This window comes from Procambarus clarkii, chromosome 56, assembly GCF_040958095.1.
Source record: "Procambarus clarkii isolate CNS0578487 chromosome 56, FALCON_Pclarkii_2.0, whole genome shotgun sequence".
Lineage (NCBI taxonomy): Eukaryota > Metazoa > Arthropoda > Malacostraca > Decapoda > Cambaridae > Procambarus > Procambarus clarkii.
Window position 1 is genome coordinate 19848336 of NC_091205.1, and position 21009 is coordinate 19869344.

The 21009-nt window shown below is 38.7% G+C and overlaps 1 protein-coding gene across 4 annotated transcripts; it reads left to right on the top strand.

Annotated features, from left to right (window-relative positions):
- The first annotated feature begins 1416 nt into the window (after nt 1–1416).
- On the top strand, nt 1417–19623 carry LOC138353099 (ubiquitin-conjugating enzyme E2 E1-like). 4 transcript variants are annotated; one of them, XM_069305815.1, is made up of 5 exons: nt 1417–1593; nt 6651–6905; nt 13750–13951; nt 14900–15047; nt 16570–19623. In XM_069305815.1, exons 2-5 carry the CDS (start codon nt 6661–6663, stop codon nt 16665–16667), a joined length of 693 nt encoding a protein of 230 aa, XP_069161916.1. In that variant the 5' UTR covers nt 1417–1593; nt 6651–6660; the 3' UTR covers nt 16668–19623. The 4 variants fall into 4 exon arrangements, with proteins under 4 accessions (XP_069161916.1, XP_069161915.1, XP_069161918.1 ...); XM_069305814.1 differs by lacking the exon at nt 1417–1593 and adding an exon at nt 1600–1748; XM_069305817.1 differs by lacking the exon at nt 1417–1593 and adding an exon at nt 1600–1748 and having other exon boundaries at nt 13768–13951.
- Nucleotides 19624–21009: the final 1386 nt, after the last annotated feature.

Consider the following 21009-nt stretch of genomic DNA (forward strand, 5'->3'; position numbering starts at 1 on the left):
CCCGGACAGACATTCCCTTTTATAGTATTGCTATACATGAAGGCACAATGGGTTGTGAAAGTACATACGTTGATGATAAGGTAGTACATTCTTGCAGTGGCACTAACATGCATAGCGTTCCGGGTAAGCCCTTAAGCTAACAAATAAATGTAACAGAATTTGAATTCACATGATTACTACCTAAGTATAAAACTTTAAAAATAAATTACCGTTGAGATTTTATTTCTAGATTGTAGTACTTGTATACTATAAGTTAGTTAATGTGGCATAAGATACTGTGTGAGTTACTAGCACAAGATGGGATACTGTGAAGATGAATTAGTTACTTCATTATTCTACTTTTGAATGAAGTATAGTTTGGACAATTTTTGTAATTCATTAGGGAGTAAGTTCCATATGTTGAGTCCTTTTACTTCCATAGCGTGTTTTTAATTTAGTGAGATTTAAAGTATCAGATATCATTATCATATTTATATCTGATGTAATGCTCATGGGTTCTATTACAATCATCTAGGAAAAGTTTTAAAACAGGATTAGACTCTAGGAATAAGGTTTTTCAAGTGTAAATAGCACAAAAGAATGTGTGGAGTGAGTGTATGTATAGCAAGTTCAGGAATTTAACCAGCGAAGGGCTCTGTTGTCCGAAGACAGAATTTGTTTTAGTTCTGATAGATGAGTTTTTCTTGGGGTGATGATGGACTTGAGGCAGTGTACAATGGTTGAACAGATACCGTAAGTTAGAGCGGGATAAATTAATGAGTAGTATAGTGTGAGAAGAGCAGACTGAGTAACATAATAACTGATATTAGAGAATATACCAGCAGTTTTAGAAACTTTTTGGGCTACGTGCTGTACAATTCAAGTGAGCATGAAACACTGAATCACAGTATGTGAGCACTGACGTTGTCTCTTCTCTATGTATAGGCCAAGGAACTTTGCCTCATTTTTACTATCAATGTTTACATTGTCTGTCTGATGGTGTCTTTGGTTCAACGATTGGTTTCCAAATAAAATTGTAGTAGACAATTTCTAAGCTCAGTTGGGAGTTTGTTGGTTGACAACCACTATTAGACACTGAAGATTGTCTCTACAAGTCGTCTTCATGCCAATTATATTTCTTTCTAAGTTTCCTAATGATTTAGAGTTGTTTTGATGATAATGTGTTGCTCAGTTGCCTTCTATAAGATGAAAATTCTCCAAAACAGCACCCGAGTTCCGTCCTTCGCTAAAATTCGTTCCAGTCCCATTATTATCTCAAACAACTTGAAATGCTCTGATAAATGCATTTAGCCTTTAGCAGAGAGTGCTAGTTGAGCACTCCGACTGCTGGGGTCAAAGCAGGTGTTTGTAATTGGTTGTTAATTGTTGTTAAAAGTGTTTAAGTTCATATTTTGGCGGGTGTGAGGGGGAGAACCTCACCCGGCCCAGCGTCTTTGTGTGGTCGCGTGTGGCTGTTCCCGTCACCAGGCTCACCCCGGCTCCTCTTCCTCACCATCTCTCTCGCCTCCTCCAGCATACACCAGCAAGATACCACAGTACCCAGCAAGATAAAGGATCAGTAGAAGTGTTGGCGCGGCGGTCGTGGCGTTGCAAGTGAGTTGCCCGCGTGTAGAGCCTCAGTTGCAGGCCGGCGTTGATCAGCTGATCTGACAGGGAACAGCGGTGGCGTTAGCAGTAGAGTTGCTCAGCTCCAGAGTCATGGAAAACCTCCCATAATTTCCTCGTCTCAGGCCTCTTCGTAAGAGTATGTGAGTATGGAGGCGAGGGATAGTCCCGTCCACGTGCTGGATAGTGTTAGAAGTGGGTGGTTGAAGCGGTTGTGTGTTAAGAGCGAAATGTTTAAGTGTTGGCGTTGAGCGAGGGTGGCCGAGCTGCTGGCTTGGTCAGCTGGCACCAGATGCAGGATGAATAACCTGAGATGAATGGTGGTGAAGGACGGGGGTTGGCCTCACGACTGGAGAGGATTGATGTAGTGTTAGGTTGACTGAGTGTGTCTATGCCAGTTTTACGTGACGTTGAGAAGGTGTAAAGCCAAACTTAAGTTACTGAATATGAGAAGATGAATGCGTGATGAACGGGATGTAGCTTGAATTAAATGGAGAGAGAAAATGCATTGTGTAAATTATAAGTAATTGGAACAAAATTAATAAGTAACATACATAGGGTCTGACCTCAGACAAATCATAAGCCCTTTGCTGAAGTATTATAACCCAGAATATCTGTAATGAGTTACTGATTGATTTATGTTTTCTATAATTTTCTGATTTGTTCTTAATAGTATCAGTGTTGCTGCACTATTTAGTTCATGGCTTTAGAAGTTTTGTGGCACAGTTCTTCATTGTAGGGGGCAGCATGCACTAAATTTGTTGGCTGGTTTGATTGCTTGACTAGATCAGTTGGTTCAAGATTCCATGCCTTTTGTTATTTATTGTAAAGGTAAACAAGCCTAGTAGAAACATTAAACCTAAAATAATCTGGTATTTAATGTTTTGCAGTTCTAATATTGTTTCAAATTGTGTATTGTCACAGAAAAATAGGCAAATTATGATTATTTCTGTCATGCTTTGCAGTCCCTCACTTTGTATGGAACTAAACACAATACCATATTTTATTTTCTCATAAATTGCCATGCAAATACTCTACTGCATAGTAAGAAGACAATATAAACATTTAACTGAAATAGATTCATTTTCATCCATTCCCACACTACCACATGTTGCTGGGTTAGGGTTAAGTAAATGAGTTGGGTCCAGTTGTCAGTGTACAAGATGTGCTCCTTGTCTAGTGAAGAATTATAATGCTTTCACAACTGTGGCAGAGAAATCATATGGGTTGTTTGTAGTGATGTCGGTACTAATGCCAGTGCACATAATCTTTAAAATTACCAATCCTGTTTCTCACAGGATAAATGAAGTCCAAATTTGTGGTGGTAAGGAAATATGTACTGCTTGAGTGATGCTTTTCTTTGAACAGTATAAATGAATTGTCAATTGCAGTGTTCATGTGTATTACAGTAGGTCTTGAACTTGGTTTTCAGAATAGTGGACAGTTGTCATATTATTTTTGTTTTTTACAATAGTCTTGTGCTTCTCTATTATTACTGTATTGGCAAAGTGAAGATTTTACAGGTGCAGGAATCTGTCTTGTGGCATACTTGACAAACATAGAAGAGGGAATGATAGGTATATTTTTCAAGTATTTGTGCCTTTTTCCATGTGGCATTCATTACCAATCCAAGGGGGTGCATACATTTCCCTGATATTAGTGTCTTTCCACAATTGCACACCTGAAAATGGGCATAAATTCCTGTGACTTTCATGCCTGTTGGTCTCCCTTACAGTATGTTTAACTCCCTTACAAAGTTTTTGTTTTTGGTGTGTAGGACTGAAAAGTCCTACTTAGCCAATGTACATAGATCCTGAGATGAAGAATTTAACTGGGGATGAAGAAGTGTATTGAAAAAACCTTGTCCATCAGTTGTTAGCAGGAACTGTTGAAATTTTCAGTTTTTGGGGTGAAGGATTGAAAAGAACTAACCTAATATGAAGAATTTAACTAGGGTTGAAGAGGTCCTACAATAAAATATAAATTGTTCCAGGTATTCATGTTCACTTATTTCATCATGGATAATAAAGTCCTGTGTCATGCCTGAATTTGTATTTGCTTTGCATGGCATGGCTATGTTTTTGTGCATATGACCTCGCCACATCCCAGAAGAACTGAAAACTGTAACACATACACTCTGAACACTAGTACCTAAGTCCATGTACATGAGAATGTATTGCTTGAGGCACCAAAGTTGTTCATCATTATACCACGCTAATCTAATATGGGAGAGGTGTTGTGTTGTGCTCTCCATCACCACCACCTGCTTGATACCTGCTTGATGGGGGTTCTGGGAGTTCTACTCCCCAAGCCCAGCCCGAGGCTAGGCTTAAATTGAGAGCTTGGTTCAACAGGCTGCTGCTTGGAGCAGCCCACAGGCCTAGAAATCCGCCACAGCCTGGTTGGTCCAACACTTCTTGGAGATAACTATCTAGTTTTCTCTTGAAGATGTCCACTTGGAGATAACTATCTAGTTTTCTCGTTCTGGCAATATTTCTTATACATTACTCCTAGGAAGGATGTTGAACAACCGTGGACCTCTGATGTTTATACAGCATTCTCTGATTGTGCCTATGACCTGCTCTTCACTGGTTATATTCTCCATTTTCTTCCATATTGTTCAATCCAGTATGTTATTTTACTGTGTAGATTTGGGACCTGGCCCTCCAGTATTTTCCATGTGTATATTATTTGATCTTTCTTGTCTCCTTTCTATTGAATACATTTGAAGAACTTGAGATGATCCCAATAATTTGGGTGCCCACCGGATCACTAAACCCTTGGAAGGGTAGTGTGGCATCAGTGTTGCCATGATGACAGCTTGAGTCGCTTTCCTTGTGTTCTGGGTTGTACATGGGCTCACTTTGTGATGCATACTCATCACTTTTAAACTGCAGCTACAGCTATGTAGTTTCTGTGTTCTGTGATGTCAAGGAATGCTTATACCAGTGTGAGTGCCGATGAGCTGAAATGACATACATCAGACTTGGTAGCTGTTAAAAGAATAATGCATGGGATAGACACTGGGGCACTTGGGATGCCTTGCCAAGATGGACAGTTACCACAAGCAACTAACTATTGATGGATAACTTGACCATTGACCCAATAGGACTTGTAAACAATCTGGTTTAAGTGAAATTATTTATTGAAAATTAAAGCAGTTGTACCTGCTTGATGGGGTTCTGGGAGTTGTTCTACTCCCCAAGCCCAACCCGAGGCCAGGCTTGACTACACATTATCTACAGATAAGCAAAGCAACGTGGAAGCTTGTATGGGGTATTTTCAAATGCACAGTGTATACAGTAAGCTACAATAATATAAGACTACAAGACTACTGTATTTCCTGGCCTGTGTTGGACTGTCCTTGGTGTTGCATTTTGTTTGTTGTTGTGCAAGACATTTACATTCAGGCATTCAGTTAGAGCAGAGATTCTTAATCTGAGGTATCCCATACATTTTGGGGGGGGGGGGGAATTTTTCCATGTAAATAAATATGATAAATCCTTAGGAATTTTTTTCAGTTTTTTTCTTGGCTATACATATGTAAAATAAAGCTATTGATATTTTTTGAAGACATACTAGTTCTTAATAGTACTGGTAGTAGTGATTCTTGAGTTGAATGAAGAGGGGTATGGAGACGTATTGGATAATCCATTGGGGGTCTGTAATCAAAAAGTTAAGAACTCTGAATAGCTTGACAAGCAGATCAGTAACTGTGAAAAATGTGGAACTTTAGAAAATAAAGTCACACTAAGGACAGGTCATACTGCATTCTCCTCAGCTTGTGCTAAGGAAGTACACGTTACACCAAGGAATGGTGTGTGCAAGTAGAGCACTCGAGGGGAGTCTAGGATATTGTTAAAGGCTAATGCTGAAAGATTTTATAATTTCGTGAAACATCAAAAACAATTAATTAGGGTTTTCCATCATTTTGGCACGTTACATTCCTGTAAAAACCATGCAAAATAAATACAAATCGGATTTAAATGCATATGAGAAGTAAGGTTAGGCTCGAGAGACCTCCAAAAGTAAATTTGTCCTTTTTATTCAATAAAACACACAAATTTAATATAAGTATATAATGCTTTCCAACCAAATTTTCAGTACATAATGCTTAGGTTGTACAGTGATTTACAAATAAAGCCTGTAACATAAACACTTATAAAACACACTAGTGTAAGATGTCTGAACTTGACACTCATGAAAATTCATTACAAGAAACCAGGGGATTAGCATTTTAATTTTTTCTGAACTGAAGTACAGTAATTCAGATTCACCCCCCCCCCCCCCCCTTGCATCATGAAACTTTAAAAATGCTGGCCCTAGTAATTCCAGTCGGCTTAATCTATTACAGTACAGTACAATGTAAATTGTGATACCTGTACTGTACATACAAATACTCTATGATGTAAGAGATAATGATAAAGTAACTCCTTTAGAGACTGGTTCTTTAATGCAGTATTACTGTTAAGTGGTTTTGTATTGTTGAGCATTGTACAGTATAGGGTGGATTTAGGTCTAAGTTTTATTACGTTTATTTTATCTATGCTTCAATATCTGATGCACTTCTCTGAATAGCCATTCACCCAGCACTCTGTCTAGCTTAAATCTCTTCACAAAAAACGAACAAAACCAAGAATGCACATATGAATGGCTAAATTAGTTTGATAAAATATACACTTTCTTTTAGCATATTTAAGTTTGAGAATGTTGTGTCCTATGTCTTAGTAGTTTTTCCTTTAGTGGTTTTCCCAAGTTACCTGGATGGTTAACTCCAAACCTAGAACACCCTACCAAGGCCTGTGAGTCACAAGCACCTACTGGGACCCAGGACCAGACTCTGGACCCCTTGACAGGCAAGGGAGTCTGGGGATACTAGACCAACCTGAGTTAAGAACCATCACCATCAATAGAGCGATCCAAAACAAGCAACTAGATAGAAACATTGGCTTTAAGCTAATCTGGCAGGAACAACTTGGGCAGCCACTAAAGAGACCCACCAGGAAGAGGCATCTCATTACATTCAACAATGGCTCTTTTTCCAGGCAGTGATTGATGTCTGCGACACCTACTGGTGCCCTCGGGTCTGACTCTGTCCCCGTGTCTCCCCCTCTTCCCCCTGCCACAACTGGTCCCCAAACCCCAACATCCTCCCCAGTTGTCTCTACTGGCTCGACCCCTGTCACGCAGAGTTCCAGTGGCACTACACGACACTCTAACTCGGCACGCTCTTCAGTTGCGAGTGAAGGACGTTCATCCAATCCCAAGATGTCAAAGGCACTCAGCACAAGCGCTAAAAGGCAAGATTTAGCGTGATTCTGTTTTTTAGGATTTTCTATTCATGAACATTCATTCATTTTTTCATGTCTGTTTTCATACATCTTTACAGACTACAGTATCTTTTTAATGTGAAGGACAGTTTAACATAATATTCCTTAACATACTCTACTTTTCATAATGTTAAACACTTCACCTTTTCTGTATGTATCTCTGATATGAGTGTTTAAGATGAATACAAAATTAATAGTCCTGAAGTATGCTAGGGCATGCTTTCTGTAGTCTCAATTTTATTTGCTATAATAGGAAATTTAGCAACTGTCATTTTTTTTTAATATAGACAAGCTAGACAATTTATTGGGTTCTTTAGAAATAACAGTTGGTTTTGAAGCAAGTGCTGTACTGTACATGACATGCTAAATGATGAGTGAGTGGCTGCTGTTTGAAATACATAACACACTACTCAGAGCAGTGTGGTGGCCATTATTTTTTGTTTTTGGTACTGATTGGTTATGGGAGCAGTATGGTTCCTCAACATACTGTACTCGCTGTTCAATATAACTGGTAGACTGCCACTTCTGAACACGACACAAATAACGAGTAGGACATAACCTTGTATTGTTCATTAAACATTGTAGTCTGTACATCATATTAACCCAATTAATGGTAGTTATGTTAATGTATTAACTTTATAGGTTTTGCATTGCAGGCAGTCTTTAGCATTTTTATCCACTATTTGATCAAAGGAAAACAGCCTGAGGCAGCTGGTTAGTTATTACTGTTGTTGCCATCCAGTGTGATTCCATAAAATGGTCTCTTCCTGAAAGCTATTGTTCACTTTCTCTAAGTTGATGTGATATGACGAAGTTCATTTGATTGAAATTTCTAGTGCTTGTTTCTAGTACTAGTGTGGAAAAGTATTGTCACTCCCAGGTGTGTACTGCCAGGCTTGCAACATGGAAAAATGACTCTGTTGAAGACTTGAAAAAATCAGTCAGATTTCAGTAAAGTTTTTCAGCAATAGAAAAAAGTGTTCAGTAATGACATTGAAATTGTGTAACCACCTCGCTGCATAGCACGCCTTGAGGAGCTAGATCGGGGGTGCGCAGAGCACCACAGGGTGCTCGTAGGTATAGCTTAGGATTCATAACCCGTGCGGCTACATGGGGTTCACATCAGCTTCCTCAGGGCTCTAGTAAACAGATGCCATTTAAATTAAAAAAAAGTTGTGGGCAACATTCCTGAGTGGTACTGAGTGAGAGACCAAGGCTGAACATGAAGTAACAGCTCTGTTATTAAGCTTGTGACCACAGCATTGCCTAAAAATGTAAAAATATATATGTAACTGGTATTATTTAGCCATAATAGTATTACAGAAGAGCCTGACAGTGATAATGACTGTGTACAATGTTCAGATATTAGTGAACACAGTGCTGTTAAAGATGTTCACAGCACTAGCCACAGCACACTGACATTGTTTGGTCCATCCAAGAATCTTGAAATGATTTCTCATGTTCCTTTACAAAATAAACTTGTAGAAAAATTTTCATTTACATGATTTAGTGACCAGGATTCTGATAATAGCAGGATTGTGGTGATAATTAGTGATGTGCATAGTATGGTGTGAGGAGGAATTTTGGCGAGGAGGGAAGGATATAGCGTTAGATGGCTGGTGTGTGGCAGCCTGTCTTGTTTGGACTCGCCATACCAGCTTAGTGGTTCACTATGGTGAACACAAATGTAGATAATTATATATAATTTGTATATAGTGTAATACCAGCATAAGGTGTATGATGGGAGGAGCCATTTTGGTGAGGGAGTCTTTTGTCTGCTAGCTTCTGTGTGTGCTAGCTTCTGTGTCACTTGTCATGAAGTTTTTTTTGTGGCCACTATGTTGTTTGGATACCATACCAGCTTAGTTGTACAGTTATGGTGAACAAAATGTGTAGATACTTATATATAACATGTGTAAATAGTGTAATAAAGATAACAGTATGGTGGGAGGAGGAATGTTGGCTAGTGAGGTGTTCGAGGGAGGGAGGTGGCGTCTGCTAGCTGCTGTGTCGCGGCCACTCATATTGTTTTAACTCGTCATACCAACTTGGTGGTTTGTTATGGTGAACACGTAGATAGGTATATACAACGTGTGTGTATATATATATATATATATATACTGTAGTGTAATAACAGCAAAAACACTGATCGTAGAATATAATACTGTATACACGTCACATGTATGAGCCCATAATTTTGAGAATAGCAATGTTCCACATTGATCTGTGTAAATTCCACAAATTACACACTTTTGAATAATACAGCAAAAAACATAGAAGAAATTAATAAGACACATCAAAATAATTGTGAAAATTATATTAGAGGCAACTGCCGCCCCACGGTGTGGCGGGGTCGAGTGATCTCAAGTGCTCCATCGCTCAGCGCCCATAATTTGCTCAACTTCTCGGCTCCATCACGGCTAAAGTATGTTACATACAATATATTTTATTTTCCAGTGATCAGAGACTGCATTTTAACAATACCAGTATGAAAGAAAATAATTTTTTGCAAAGAATTTATTTTTGGCACAGTGGGAATGTCATATTTTAAGGCCGCGCAGCATCGTGGCTAAGGATACACAACTTGTAGATCTCTTGATAAAAGTAGTGTAACCAAGTAAAAGATCTAGAAATATCTGATGACCTAATGTTTACAGTTCACAATAAAGCAAACGTATAAATTCAATAAAGCAAATACTGGTATGCTGTAAACTCGCCACACCATGGCAGCCCTGTAGGCATGTCCATTCTCACATTCAACATATAATATTTGATTGTGAGGAAACAATTGATATTTTGAGCAAAGGCCAACCCTGGTCATAAGTTTGGCATGCTCTGCAGTTCATATGTTTGTCTTCGAGCTCTGTGGTCTGGCTCCACTCCATCTTCATCAGTATAATGACTCATTGTTCTGGATTTTAGGGTAGCCACTACAGTTTTTTTCTGGTGTTGGTTTTTGTAGGTGGTTCGTATCCAAATGTTGTGGTTGGGCTCTGCATGATTCGTGTCTAGGGCATGTCCATCATTCTAGTGGATGGCTTCTCCCATTTGATTCCATCTAGATTCCACCGTTTTCAGTGGTTGACACACCCTTCCATAGGTTTTGCAAGTTTTGCTGCCTTCCAGTGGATCTCTATGTGTCTGTGTGGAACCAGTGGCTTCTGTCCTATGTAGCCCTTTTCTCCAATTGTGAGACTTGCCTAGAGTTTGTAGGAGTTTGTGAGGAGCCCCGTCGGTTCCCTGGAGCTATCAGACTGATAGGAGATATATTTGTCTGGAGCATCGGTCAATTAAGAGTTCAGCCTACCAGGGACCACGAGTCAGAATCTGGTCCCCTCAGAGAGGCACAGGGAGCAAAGGCCTATGGAAACCCCCAATGTGGTTGGAGGCACTCCATGTCTGCCATCGACTGGGATTAGGCACCCAGAAATGTAGGCATAACAAAACAAACCCCACTTGGTAAGAAAATTGCAACTGAAATCCGAAGATAGAGGCAGAACTTCCCCAACAACCAAGGAAACGAGCAAATGTCATACACCACCGCCGCACTACTTGTCCACTCAGCCCTCCCCTTCCCAGGAGGGGTAGGGGAGAGCCCCGGACTCCATGCGCTGGCTACTCGCACCTCCAGTTTGTTGGTTGATGTGGTCATTCTTCTGGCCCCTTGGTGGCCGGCCCAGCCTTGGTTTCTGGCATTGCTTGCTTGGTGTCCAAACTCGGTGCATTTTCTGCAGCTCCACCTCTTCCAGCAGATGTGGATGTATCACCACTTGTATGGTAATAAGGTGGCTTCTTTGATGGTGTCCCACTTGTGAGCTTCATCTCGGCGACAGTATGAAGTTTCCTGGCGTTCTTTTTGCCACTTTCTCTCCGTGGGGTTGTCTTCTATTCCTGATCAGGTTGTTTTGTCCTTTCTTTCTTGGCTTCTTCAGGACCGTCATTTGATGTCATATACTGTCGCCTCGTATTGTGCGGCGCTTGTAGAGCCGTTTCAGCTTGAGTTCGGGGTGAATGTCACTTCCGCCCCGTTCTGTAAACCTTCTCGTGCTTCGTTTCACCTCCGGCCTACTCGTGGGCCGCCTGAACAGTCCTGGTTTCCGGAGTATCCTTGGGCTATTGATGCTTGGATGGTCAGGCGAGGGGTGCATCATGTGTTGTGTCCGGTTGTGGGTCTTCACAGTCGTCTGGGTGCCTCAACCTCTGAGTGAGGTTGTTCTTCTCATCTGGAGTTTCTGGATTTTCCTTCATTTCAAGGTCTGAAGGTGGCAGCTATCCTGGTATCCCACTTAAATCATTCATCTAAGCAACGAGTCTGGGGTCTTCGTTGGTATTAGGGGTTGATGTCATCGCTGTTTTGCTAGTTGTCATATATTTTTTCCCCTTGGGCATGTTCTCTTTCCTGTTTCTACCTGATCCCTGCATTGGGTTTTGGTTTTTCTGTAGACTGCTTGGTTCTGTCATTCCTTTGGTCCATGTTTAGTTTTATGGCCAGGTTTTGTTGGCTATGCTTTCAGATGTGGAGTTAGGGTGCTTTGTGCTTTCCTGCGGAAATGGCGAGTTCTGTTTCTTTGGCCTCTGTTTTTTTTCTGTACCTGCCTTCTTTTCTGACTGCATTAGATGGATGGTTTACAGAGATTTGTTGGGTGTTGATGCTTGGTTTGTTCGGCTGGAAGTTTTTTGTTGTTGTGCCTGATGCCTGGTTTCTTAAGCACCATATGGATGCTATAGTATTTGATGACCTGGTGTCCTTGGTTCCTTGTTCCATAGCTCATTTTTTCTCTGGTCTGCAGTGTCATTCAGTTTAACCAGTCTGCAGTCTATCCTTATTCCCATGATCAGTGGTTCTTAGCATTGTCCACTGTATTTTCTTAAGTTTTTGGTTATTCGGTCTTGGGTTTTGGTGGCATGAGTAGCTATTATGCAATGTGTAATCACATACGCAAAGACAGGTGCAACACTGCTACCAAACAGGCGAGTAATGTTTTCACCATCGGTCAGTCTTGTCCCTGCCTTCACCTGTTCCAGGTGTTGGATAGATGAAATTTGGCAAATTACCGAGAACCAAATACAAACACAATAACAAAAATCGGATTTCTGTACTTGGTTGCTGGACCTCATCACACACTCGTACTAAACTCGTATAAACAGCACTGCATGTGGTCTGGGAACTGGTATCTTATGCTAATCTTATCCAAGCACATGCTTGGAGTTTACAAAAGTACAAGGATTTTCTCAACACTACCACACATTGCTACTGCGCGAAAAACACAAGAGGCAGGTTGCAACACTCAGACCATATGTGGTATCATGCGAGGTGGACATATAGCTGATTGTGTCATGTGGCATAATGGTAGCAATGCTGCAGCTGGCAACACACACAGTGGAGGTCGGTACATGTGGGTTGTGAAGGAGCAAGACATAATGCATGATGCACGGCAAACTCGCTTCCCGATGAATAGGTACTGGGGCATATACACACTGTGTGGCAGCGCTCCTACAGTTCATGTAATGTTCACTGATACTGTGTAATTTACCATCCCTGGTGATTTTAATTTCACTGGATCACATTGGTGAACTGGAGTCTACCTTATGGTGTCCGAGTTAATGTTAATAACTTTATTTTGGTATAGTTTCTAACATGATTCTGGGTGTTTGTTAGTTGTAATGAAATAAGTATCCTGAAGTTATTTTGACACATTGGGGATTGTAGTGACATGATAAAGGTCTGTTGGTTGTCAGACAATAGATACCTATGTCCTCTTGGTATGACAAGGTCTAGAATGCTGGAGCTAGCATCTCGTGGACCTCACAGGAATTCATGGAGGCAAATAAGGCTACAAATTAACCAGTTTGGGGAAAAGCAGCTTGCTTCCTCAAATCATGTAGGCCTGTTTGTGGGTGGTGTGAGGTATGACGCCACTACTCAGGGCCACCACCAACACCTGCCTTGGGCTGGAAATGTGCACTCTGTAGCTCACCAGATGGCCGACCTCCCTTGGCACTATTCTGCCATGTAAATTCTTTAATGCTTCATGGCCAATCACACAGTGGGCACTTGACGGCTTTCTTGCAATAACCTTGCTCCTGGTAATTAGGGCTTTCCACAGATATCCCATATACCAGGTATTTCCCATTAGTAGAAATACTAGGACTGAACACTGTCGTTGTACACATGACTGGAATTCATGCTAGATGCACTGCAATATACCACACCTTTTGGCTGTAGAAAACCAATCTCTCATAATAACTGTGAAGTTATCATTTAGAAAGTCCCAGTAGTTCCAATGCCAGTGTTGCCTTGCCTGTCTCTACATAATCATGTCATAGGAAACACTTTCATATGTTTTACTCTAAATGGTGCATTCCATGTACAGTACAGGTACTCAAAGCTTTAATATTGTAGTTTTTTAGCAATTGTGGGCCGGATTACATCTTGTAGTGGGCTGATCCGGCCTGTGTGTAGTTGCCCCTCTGATGGAAACTATAAATCTCATTTATCACTTTCCTCTTATGTCTCCACCTTCTTTCTTCCTTGTTCTTCATTTGTCTACCTTTCCTTCCATCCCTTTAAACCACAATACAGAATATGCAATCACCACTACAATCACGACAGTTATCACCCCATACTCATTACCTGTACATTCACTGTTACTCCAACCTATGCCCATTACACCAGCTTGTTCTTCTTACAGTCCTTTTACCCATTATTCCCCGGTACTCCTTACACTGCCCTTTCATATACAGTACCTGTACTAAGATTTGTCGTCCCGGGGATACCTTCTCTATTACTTTCATGCTATCGAAACATTTCTAGGCCTTTTTTGGTTTCTAGGATACAGAAGGAGTTGGCAGAGATCACGTTGGACCCTCCACCCAATTGTAGTGCTGGACCCAAAGGTGACAACTTGTATGAGTGGGTTTCGACCATTCTTGGGCCCCCTGGCTCCGTCTACGAAGGTGGCGTCTTTTTCCTCGACATCCACTTTTCAGCAGAATATCCCTTTAAACCACCTAAGGTATGACTTTTGTAGCACAAGGCTATTTGATATTCAGTTCCTTATAAAATAAAAAAATTTAAATTATTAATTTTGCCAATGCTATTTGCTTGAATATTATTTGCTGAATTGCATCCAAAATTCAGAGTTAGGGCAAAAATAGGGGTAAGTCTAGGCTTGGAATAGATTTTGGCAAGCATGGCTTGTATTCTGTTAAACAGTTTGCAGAATAAAACGTGCAGATGTGCACATTAAGGCAAACTTAACCCTTAATCATTTTTAGTCTATATAACATCTGAAATCCACCCTTTTGTTATCTTGTTGACTTGCTAGCAATATTTAAATTGCTAGTAAATTTAAATTTACCTCTGGTAAATTTATTGATCTATTTATGTGCTCTAATAATTATTAATTTATTAACTCATTGCATATGCACAGTGCATTTAAACTTTCATCTTCCTTCTGTTTTATTGAAGTGTTAGTAAGACATCCCAAGCTTCAAGGTAGAAATGTAAGTTAGCTTCTTAGATATATTATCTAGATTTGCTGATTTAGGTTTTTAAGGTTTTATTTATTTTTTATTTTTTAATGTCAAGTTGCACACTATCTTCAGATGATACAGTTTGTGTCTCAGTTATGACATGTGTGTATTGTAATAGATGTTCTAGTTTTACTTGTTTTAATTAAATGTTCCTTGTCATATCTGCATATAGAGGCTGATGGAACCACACAGTTACATTGCTACATTTCATATAATTCTTAAAGGTGTAATGATGGTTAGATGGTCTGACATTTAATAAAATTGATATATGTTTTAAAGGGAAAATGACTTTCCTGAGGGAATCAGGATTCAGAAGATTAATTTACTGATTTGTAAAATTGTTCCTTTAATGACTGATTTCTTAGTTCTCTTTATGCTCTTTGATTTATATTTGATAATTTATTACTCTTGAATTTTTCATGTTGCAGGTTTTGTTTCGGACCCGAATTTATCACTGCAACATAAACTCTCAAGGGGTCATCTGTCTGGATATCCTAAAGGATAACTGGTCACCTGCACTCACTATTTCGAAAGTCCTCCTCTCCATTTGTTCCTTACTCACTGACTGCAACCCAGGTGAGAGACGACACACCAGCAAAAATTTTATGTACGTTGTCTAATATCTCTTTTCCCCAGGTTTTATATTTTATCAGAATCTTTCTTTGGCCATCACAGTGACTTCCTTAAGGGGGGTATGAATCACATTAATTCTTATGGATATATTCAAAACGTCTGATTCTCATGAAACTTTATTTAAAAGTTTCATAAGAATTAGATGTTTTGATACACATTGATATACACAGTGTGTGTATCTCAGAGTTTGGGTGGATGTAATTAACTGACTTTTATGGGCTAATAGGCGTTGTGCAGTTCTATTATGATTGGTTCATTACACCATATAGTTGTGAAAACCATATGAACATAATCGGTGTACATATCGTGTAATTATAATTGAATTTTATACCATGGTTACAGTATTGGCATAGTAATATTTGTGAAGATAGCCACATTTGCATAGTAAGCAATCATGAAATAACTGGATTTTCAAGTGCCAAAGTAAACTCCACTATGTTCATATAGAGCTGTTATATCCATATTGTATCATTAGTATAAAACCTAGATAATAATAGTTTAATTTAATGTATGATGATAAAACCATTACCTAGAATCATCATAGGATAAATTCATTTTGAGGGCTAAACCTCAAGTTCGTTGTTCTGTCTTAATTGCTGTAAATAGTCTGTTAGTTACATTGGTGGCTAATTTTCAGCTGTAAATTATTTTTCTGTGCGTATTTCTTACGTCCTAATTTAACTGTACGTAATTATTTGGGCAGTTCTTATTCTCAACACAATGTTGCTTTCTGCAACAAGTGGTGGCTATTTCACCGTGAATGGCAGTCTTTTGTATATGTTTTAAGTGTGGCTTACAGAAGATTTTAATACTTGAAAGTGTCAAAAGATAGAAGATAGTTTAAAAATAGTGAGGGGGGGGGGGTTAGTTGCAGCAAGTGGGGAATTAAGATATTATTTTTTCCACAAGATTGTTGCCATCCATTTCTTAAAGTGACGTGTCTTGCTTCACTTGTCCTCTGAATATTTTCAGATTTTTGCAGCTCGTCATATTCTTGTTCTGTTTTTATGTCACAATCTGGCTTTGAAAATTTACAGCCTTGGGGAGAGGATAGCTCATGGTTTAGCTAGGCTATATGTAATAGAGAGCTATGTGGATGTATATTGTATCTAAAAGCCAAGTTGCCTACCGAGCCGAAGTTTCCTCAAATGTTATATTTTTTGTTTTTATTTTTTAGTATGGAATGATAAAGCTTTCTATTACATTATATTTGATTTGTTCTTAATTTAATCAAAATTAACAAATTTGATCAAACCTAAACTAAACTAACACAACTGTCGGTACTTCATGTTCCTAATATAATATATAAACAATGTTAGGAAAGAGCCAATTTGGATAGAAATATTTGAAAATGAGGAAAATTGCTAGGCCTAGCGCCTGTGTTTGTGTGTGTTCCTGATTTTTACTTTTTGTACGTTAATACAGTAGTATGTTAATTTGCTAACCAGTATTAATTTAATTTCAGCCGATCCACTGGTGGGGAGCATTGCCACGCAGTTCCTCCAGAATAGGGAAGAACATGACAGAATTGCTCGGCTCTGGACCAAACGTTACGCTACGTGATCACTTGTACCTAGTGTCAACAGGGTATTAAGCATCTCTTGCACCATGCCATTTTGTGTTTTAAGCCAGCAAAATAAAATAAAATTAAAATCACTTGTTTATGTAGGCATACATTCTTTATTATTCACAAATTAGCTGGAAATAGAAAGCTTCTAAATTTGTTTGTGGCATGGTGGAATAGATTGTTGTCATCGCTCATTACCTCATTTTCCAATATTTCCATGCTTTATCAAGCTCACTTTTTTTGTGCATCAGTATGGTATTGATGGAACTGAATCTATTCAGTGAGTTAGACTTTGTTTTAATTTTCTAGTTCAGTTCCTCATGACAGTATTTTGATGACTCCACTTATCATCCATGTACAATTTGGCACAACTTAAATTAGCAGCAGTGCACTGTCTCCATCTGAACTTGCCACCTAGCTGCCTCTCCTAGATAGCTTCCAGTCTGTCTATAGTAACAGTGCCACTAGTCTACTAGCTGTGTTGCCACTAGTCTATTTGCAGTGTTACCCACTCAGTGTTTCAGCCTTGTGAGAGTATTCTCTGCTCCCGAAGTACTGTAGGGGAGTTTGTGCTCTTCCTCAGATGTTCGCAGAGAAAGCATTGCCACAACAGTCTTTAGGGAGAAGTGCTGTGTTCAGCGATAAAGTTTGTGCTGATCCCACAGTGTAAATTGAGCAAGCGTTATTCCCGCAAAACTGTGATGGAGCCTGTTTTCCCCACACTTGTGAGGACTAAAGTGCTCCTCCCACAGTGTTGTAAGGATCAGGTATTTTTACAAGAGTTGAGAGATTGCATACGCTTTATACAGTGCTGTGTGGGAGTAAGTGCTTGCCCCCACAGCATCATGAGATGAGCTGCCTGCTATCCCCACAAAGCTGTGTTAGCAAATATTATTCCCCAAAATTTGCAAAACAGGTACTGTTCCTTAGCATTGAGGTGGGATTACAGTTTTTATAAGGCTATTGATGATGTAACTATATATATATATATATATATCTACAGTATATATATATACTCTTGTATGTATAATTAGATTTATTTTTTTGTGGGAAGGATACCCATTGATTTAAATTGACAGGAATGTTTTGTGCAATGTGGTGCATCAGAGGCATTATTTTGATTTAAAAATTGTGTTCATTAAAATTTTTCAGGTTTAGTCAGCCTGGGTAATAATTTGGAATGTAACTAGATCTAAGTGTAGATATAAGTTCCAAATTTAGGAATGATATATTAAAAAAAAGATTTCCATCTCTGGGTTTGTTGTTTCCATGTAGACTGTGTGTGTGTGTGTGTGTGTGTGTGTTTGAAGCTGCCTCATGTATGGTAACATCATTGAATCTTCTTGGGCTATGAGTTAGCTGTGAATGTGAGTGAAGTGAGAGATGGAGATATTAAGGATTTCTTCACTTTCGTGTATTTTGTTTTGAGTTGCTCAGTGATGTAGCTTGGCCAGATGAGTTAAGCTTTTACTGTTGCTTTGTGAACTGGAGAACAATAATCAGAATGTCCCCTTTTGTCATGCAACAATACCTCATTATTTTGCCATTATGTGTGTTCTGTGTAGACATGTAGCATATAATATTATTAAAAAAAGTGCACAGTGGCTGATAAAGTGTAAGGGTAAGCATCCAGTCGTACTGGATGTGGTGGTGAACATTTTTTCCTCGTAAAAAAGAACATTTATCATTGATATATCTTCCCTTGTGACTTTCTCTGGTTCTCACAGGGAAGGTGCATTAAATGTTGAGAAATGGACTCTTGAACATTACTTGTTACATATAACGGTGCTGGAGGTGTCTTAAAGGAGATGGGAGTGTATCGTATGTAGCAGACATGCTTGCAACAGTTGTGTGCATATTTCTGTGTCTGTTGTCGAATGCAAAATGAAGTCAGTGCTGAAATATAATTTTTCTGGTATGATTAAGGTACTTTTAAGGTTGGGGAGCCTTGTGTAGCATCCCCTGGCACAGTGTTGAGCATACTGGAGCATGCAACTGCTGCAAATGTTGTCTTGACAACTGTATACTTTGTCATTAGCAAGATCTTGATAAATTTTAAATTTCATTTTGCGAGGACCAATTTTTATTTTTTTCTTAATTCATAGTCCTCTAGAGTTTTAGTTGTCAGTTTCAATGTGATTCTATGAATGAGAACTACACCAAAAATGTGTTGAGAATGGAATAATAAATGTTTAAAGAAAGCTTGCTGTACTCCATATCTACTCTTGAAGAATTTTTGTTTGTATTTCGGAGAGACCAATACACACGTGTATGTGTTGTCTTGTGCCCTGTTGCAGAGCATGGTACTGTTGAGCATGCCTGTGTGGTCATCCTGGGAAGTTAGAATTGTTTTCCAAGTATGACTGTCATGTATATACAGTATACTTTTTAGGTAGATCATAACAGCAGCTACGGTCAAGAGTGCTTTAGCTGTATAAGCAGGACAGTATTTGTAACAAAAATTTAGTAAATAATTTTAAATATTGTTGACTTTGCAAGCTATGAATAATTCACTCATGCTATTGAATACTGCACCGAATTTACTCTCATCCTGGATTCAATCATCACCTGATGGGCATTTTTATTTCATATATCAGCCTTTTTGCATACTTTAAAAGGGCATGTGGCTCCCCACCCCAAGAAATTAGGTAAAGGGGCAATGATGGTGATTATGTTGGTTTTTGTATAGAAAGTACATCCTTAATTGTATTTTTTTTTTTATCACATAAACAGGAGAGATGTGTGTTAATTCATGTAATTAACACAGTTAATATGGTTTTAAATCAAGGATCACAACATTCCTCTAGTTATGATTAAGACTGCTGTATATTAGGTAATACTTCTGGCTTTAATTCACCAACTTTATCTCTGGAAAGGATTACTGGAGGAAGAGCTGCAGATTGCTCTGTGTATTGGTCTACACTTAGTTCCAAATAAAACATGTAAAGATAATTTCTTGTAGTTATTTCCTTATTGACATCATGATTAATATGTATTGTACTTTTACAGAGGAGCTTAGTTAGAAATGATTTGGTTAATAAGTTTTTAAAATTAATGGGAAGTAAGGCAAGAACAATGACAATGATTAAGGAGGAGGTTGATGTTGACTAAGAGAAAAGTCTTTGGATTCTTAAAGTTCAAAGCATAATGTTGAATAAAGAAGGTTTTTGAAAATAAAGAAAAGTATGATGAGGTAAACACATTCTTAATAGTTTAGCAAGACAGTTGGTGAATGCAGCCTTTCTCTGGCAATGGTGATGCTTCCAGAGGTAGGTTTTGGTCTTTGTTGCCAACAGTAGGTTTAGTCTATAATGCCAGGAAAAGGGTTGGTGTACCCCCACCAGAAGTAGGGCTAGTATATCCCTCCAGAAGTAGGATTAGTATATCCTGCCAAAAGTAGGGTTGGTCTACCTGTCAAGTAGAATTAGTCTTCTCTGCTCTAAACTCTCAACCAGTCATGTGTCCACATATGATATGACACCTACAGCACTTTTATAGCCCCGGAGACTTGTGCTATTGGGATGATTTACTGGTTCTTTAGCAGGTCATACGGTCCTTATTGTGGTGGGAATGTATGGTGGCTAATTTTATAAATTTAAACCTTCAAGATTACTGCATGTATGAAATTAAAACATACAATAAAAGGTACATAAATTCACTTGAATGCATATAAGGAAGAATTAAGCTAAAGGACTTGGAAATTCTCTTGAGAGATTAGAAAAGTTAAATTTTCATTCTTTAGAAAAATTAAAAATATGGGGTGACATGATTGTATAAATGAATTAAAAGGGGGTAAAACAAGGGTGATTTAACTTAAAAAAAAATATATATATCACTCGAAAGGGTGTATATAAATCGGAGAAACTTAAAATTAGAAAGACCTGGTGCAATTTTTTATTTTTTAATCTTGTTGATTTATGTAACAAATTAATGAGCAACATAATAAGATACAAATGTTGGTGGTAGAGCATTTCAAAGGGACTAGAACTATCCACTATGAGGCCCATGACCAGGAAAGTCTTCTCTTTCTCCAGGCAGGACTGAAATGGGGGACCGGTGGTCTGTTTTTAAAGCAATTCCAGATAATCAATTTATTTTTATTTTTAACATTAGAAGTGGACTGCATGTTAAGGTGTGTGTGTTATTTACAAATGTGTTATTTACAAATACAAAATGTTTATTTCCAATTTGATATAGAGAATAAATTATGCTTTAAATAGATATTTTCAATGTCATTTGCTTACAAGGTTTGCAGAACAATGTCTTCTTTCTAGCATTCTATGGCAACTCAGATGATTTGAGTTGCCATAGAATGCCAACTCTAAGGATGCTGAGAAA

Bases quoted from the DNA above. Each gene is read 5' to 3' on its own strand.
- LOC138353099 (XM_069305815.1), top strand. From the start codon at position 6,661: ATGTCTGCGACACCTACTGGTGCCCTCGGGTCTGACTCTGTCCCCGTG. The intron at 6,906-13,749 runs GCAAGATTTAGC...AAACATTTCTAG, and splicing joins CTCAGCACAAGCGCTAAAAG to GCCTTTTTTGGTTTCTAGGA. The intron at 15,048-16,569 runs GTGAGAGACGAC...ATTTAATTTCAG, and splicing joins ACTCACTGACTGCAACCCAG to CCGATCCACTGGTGGGGAGC.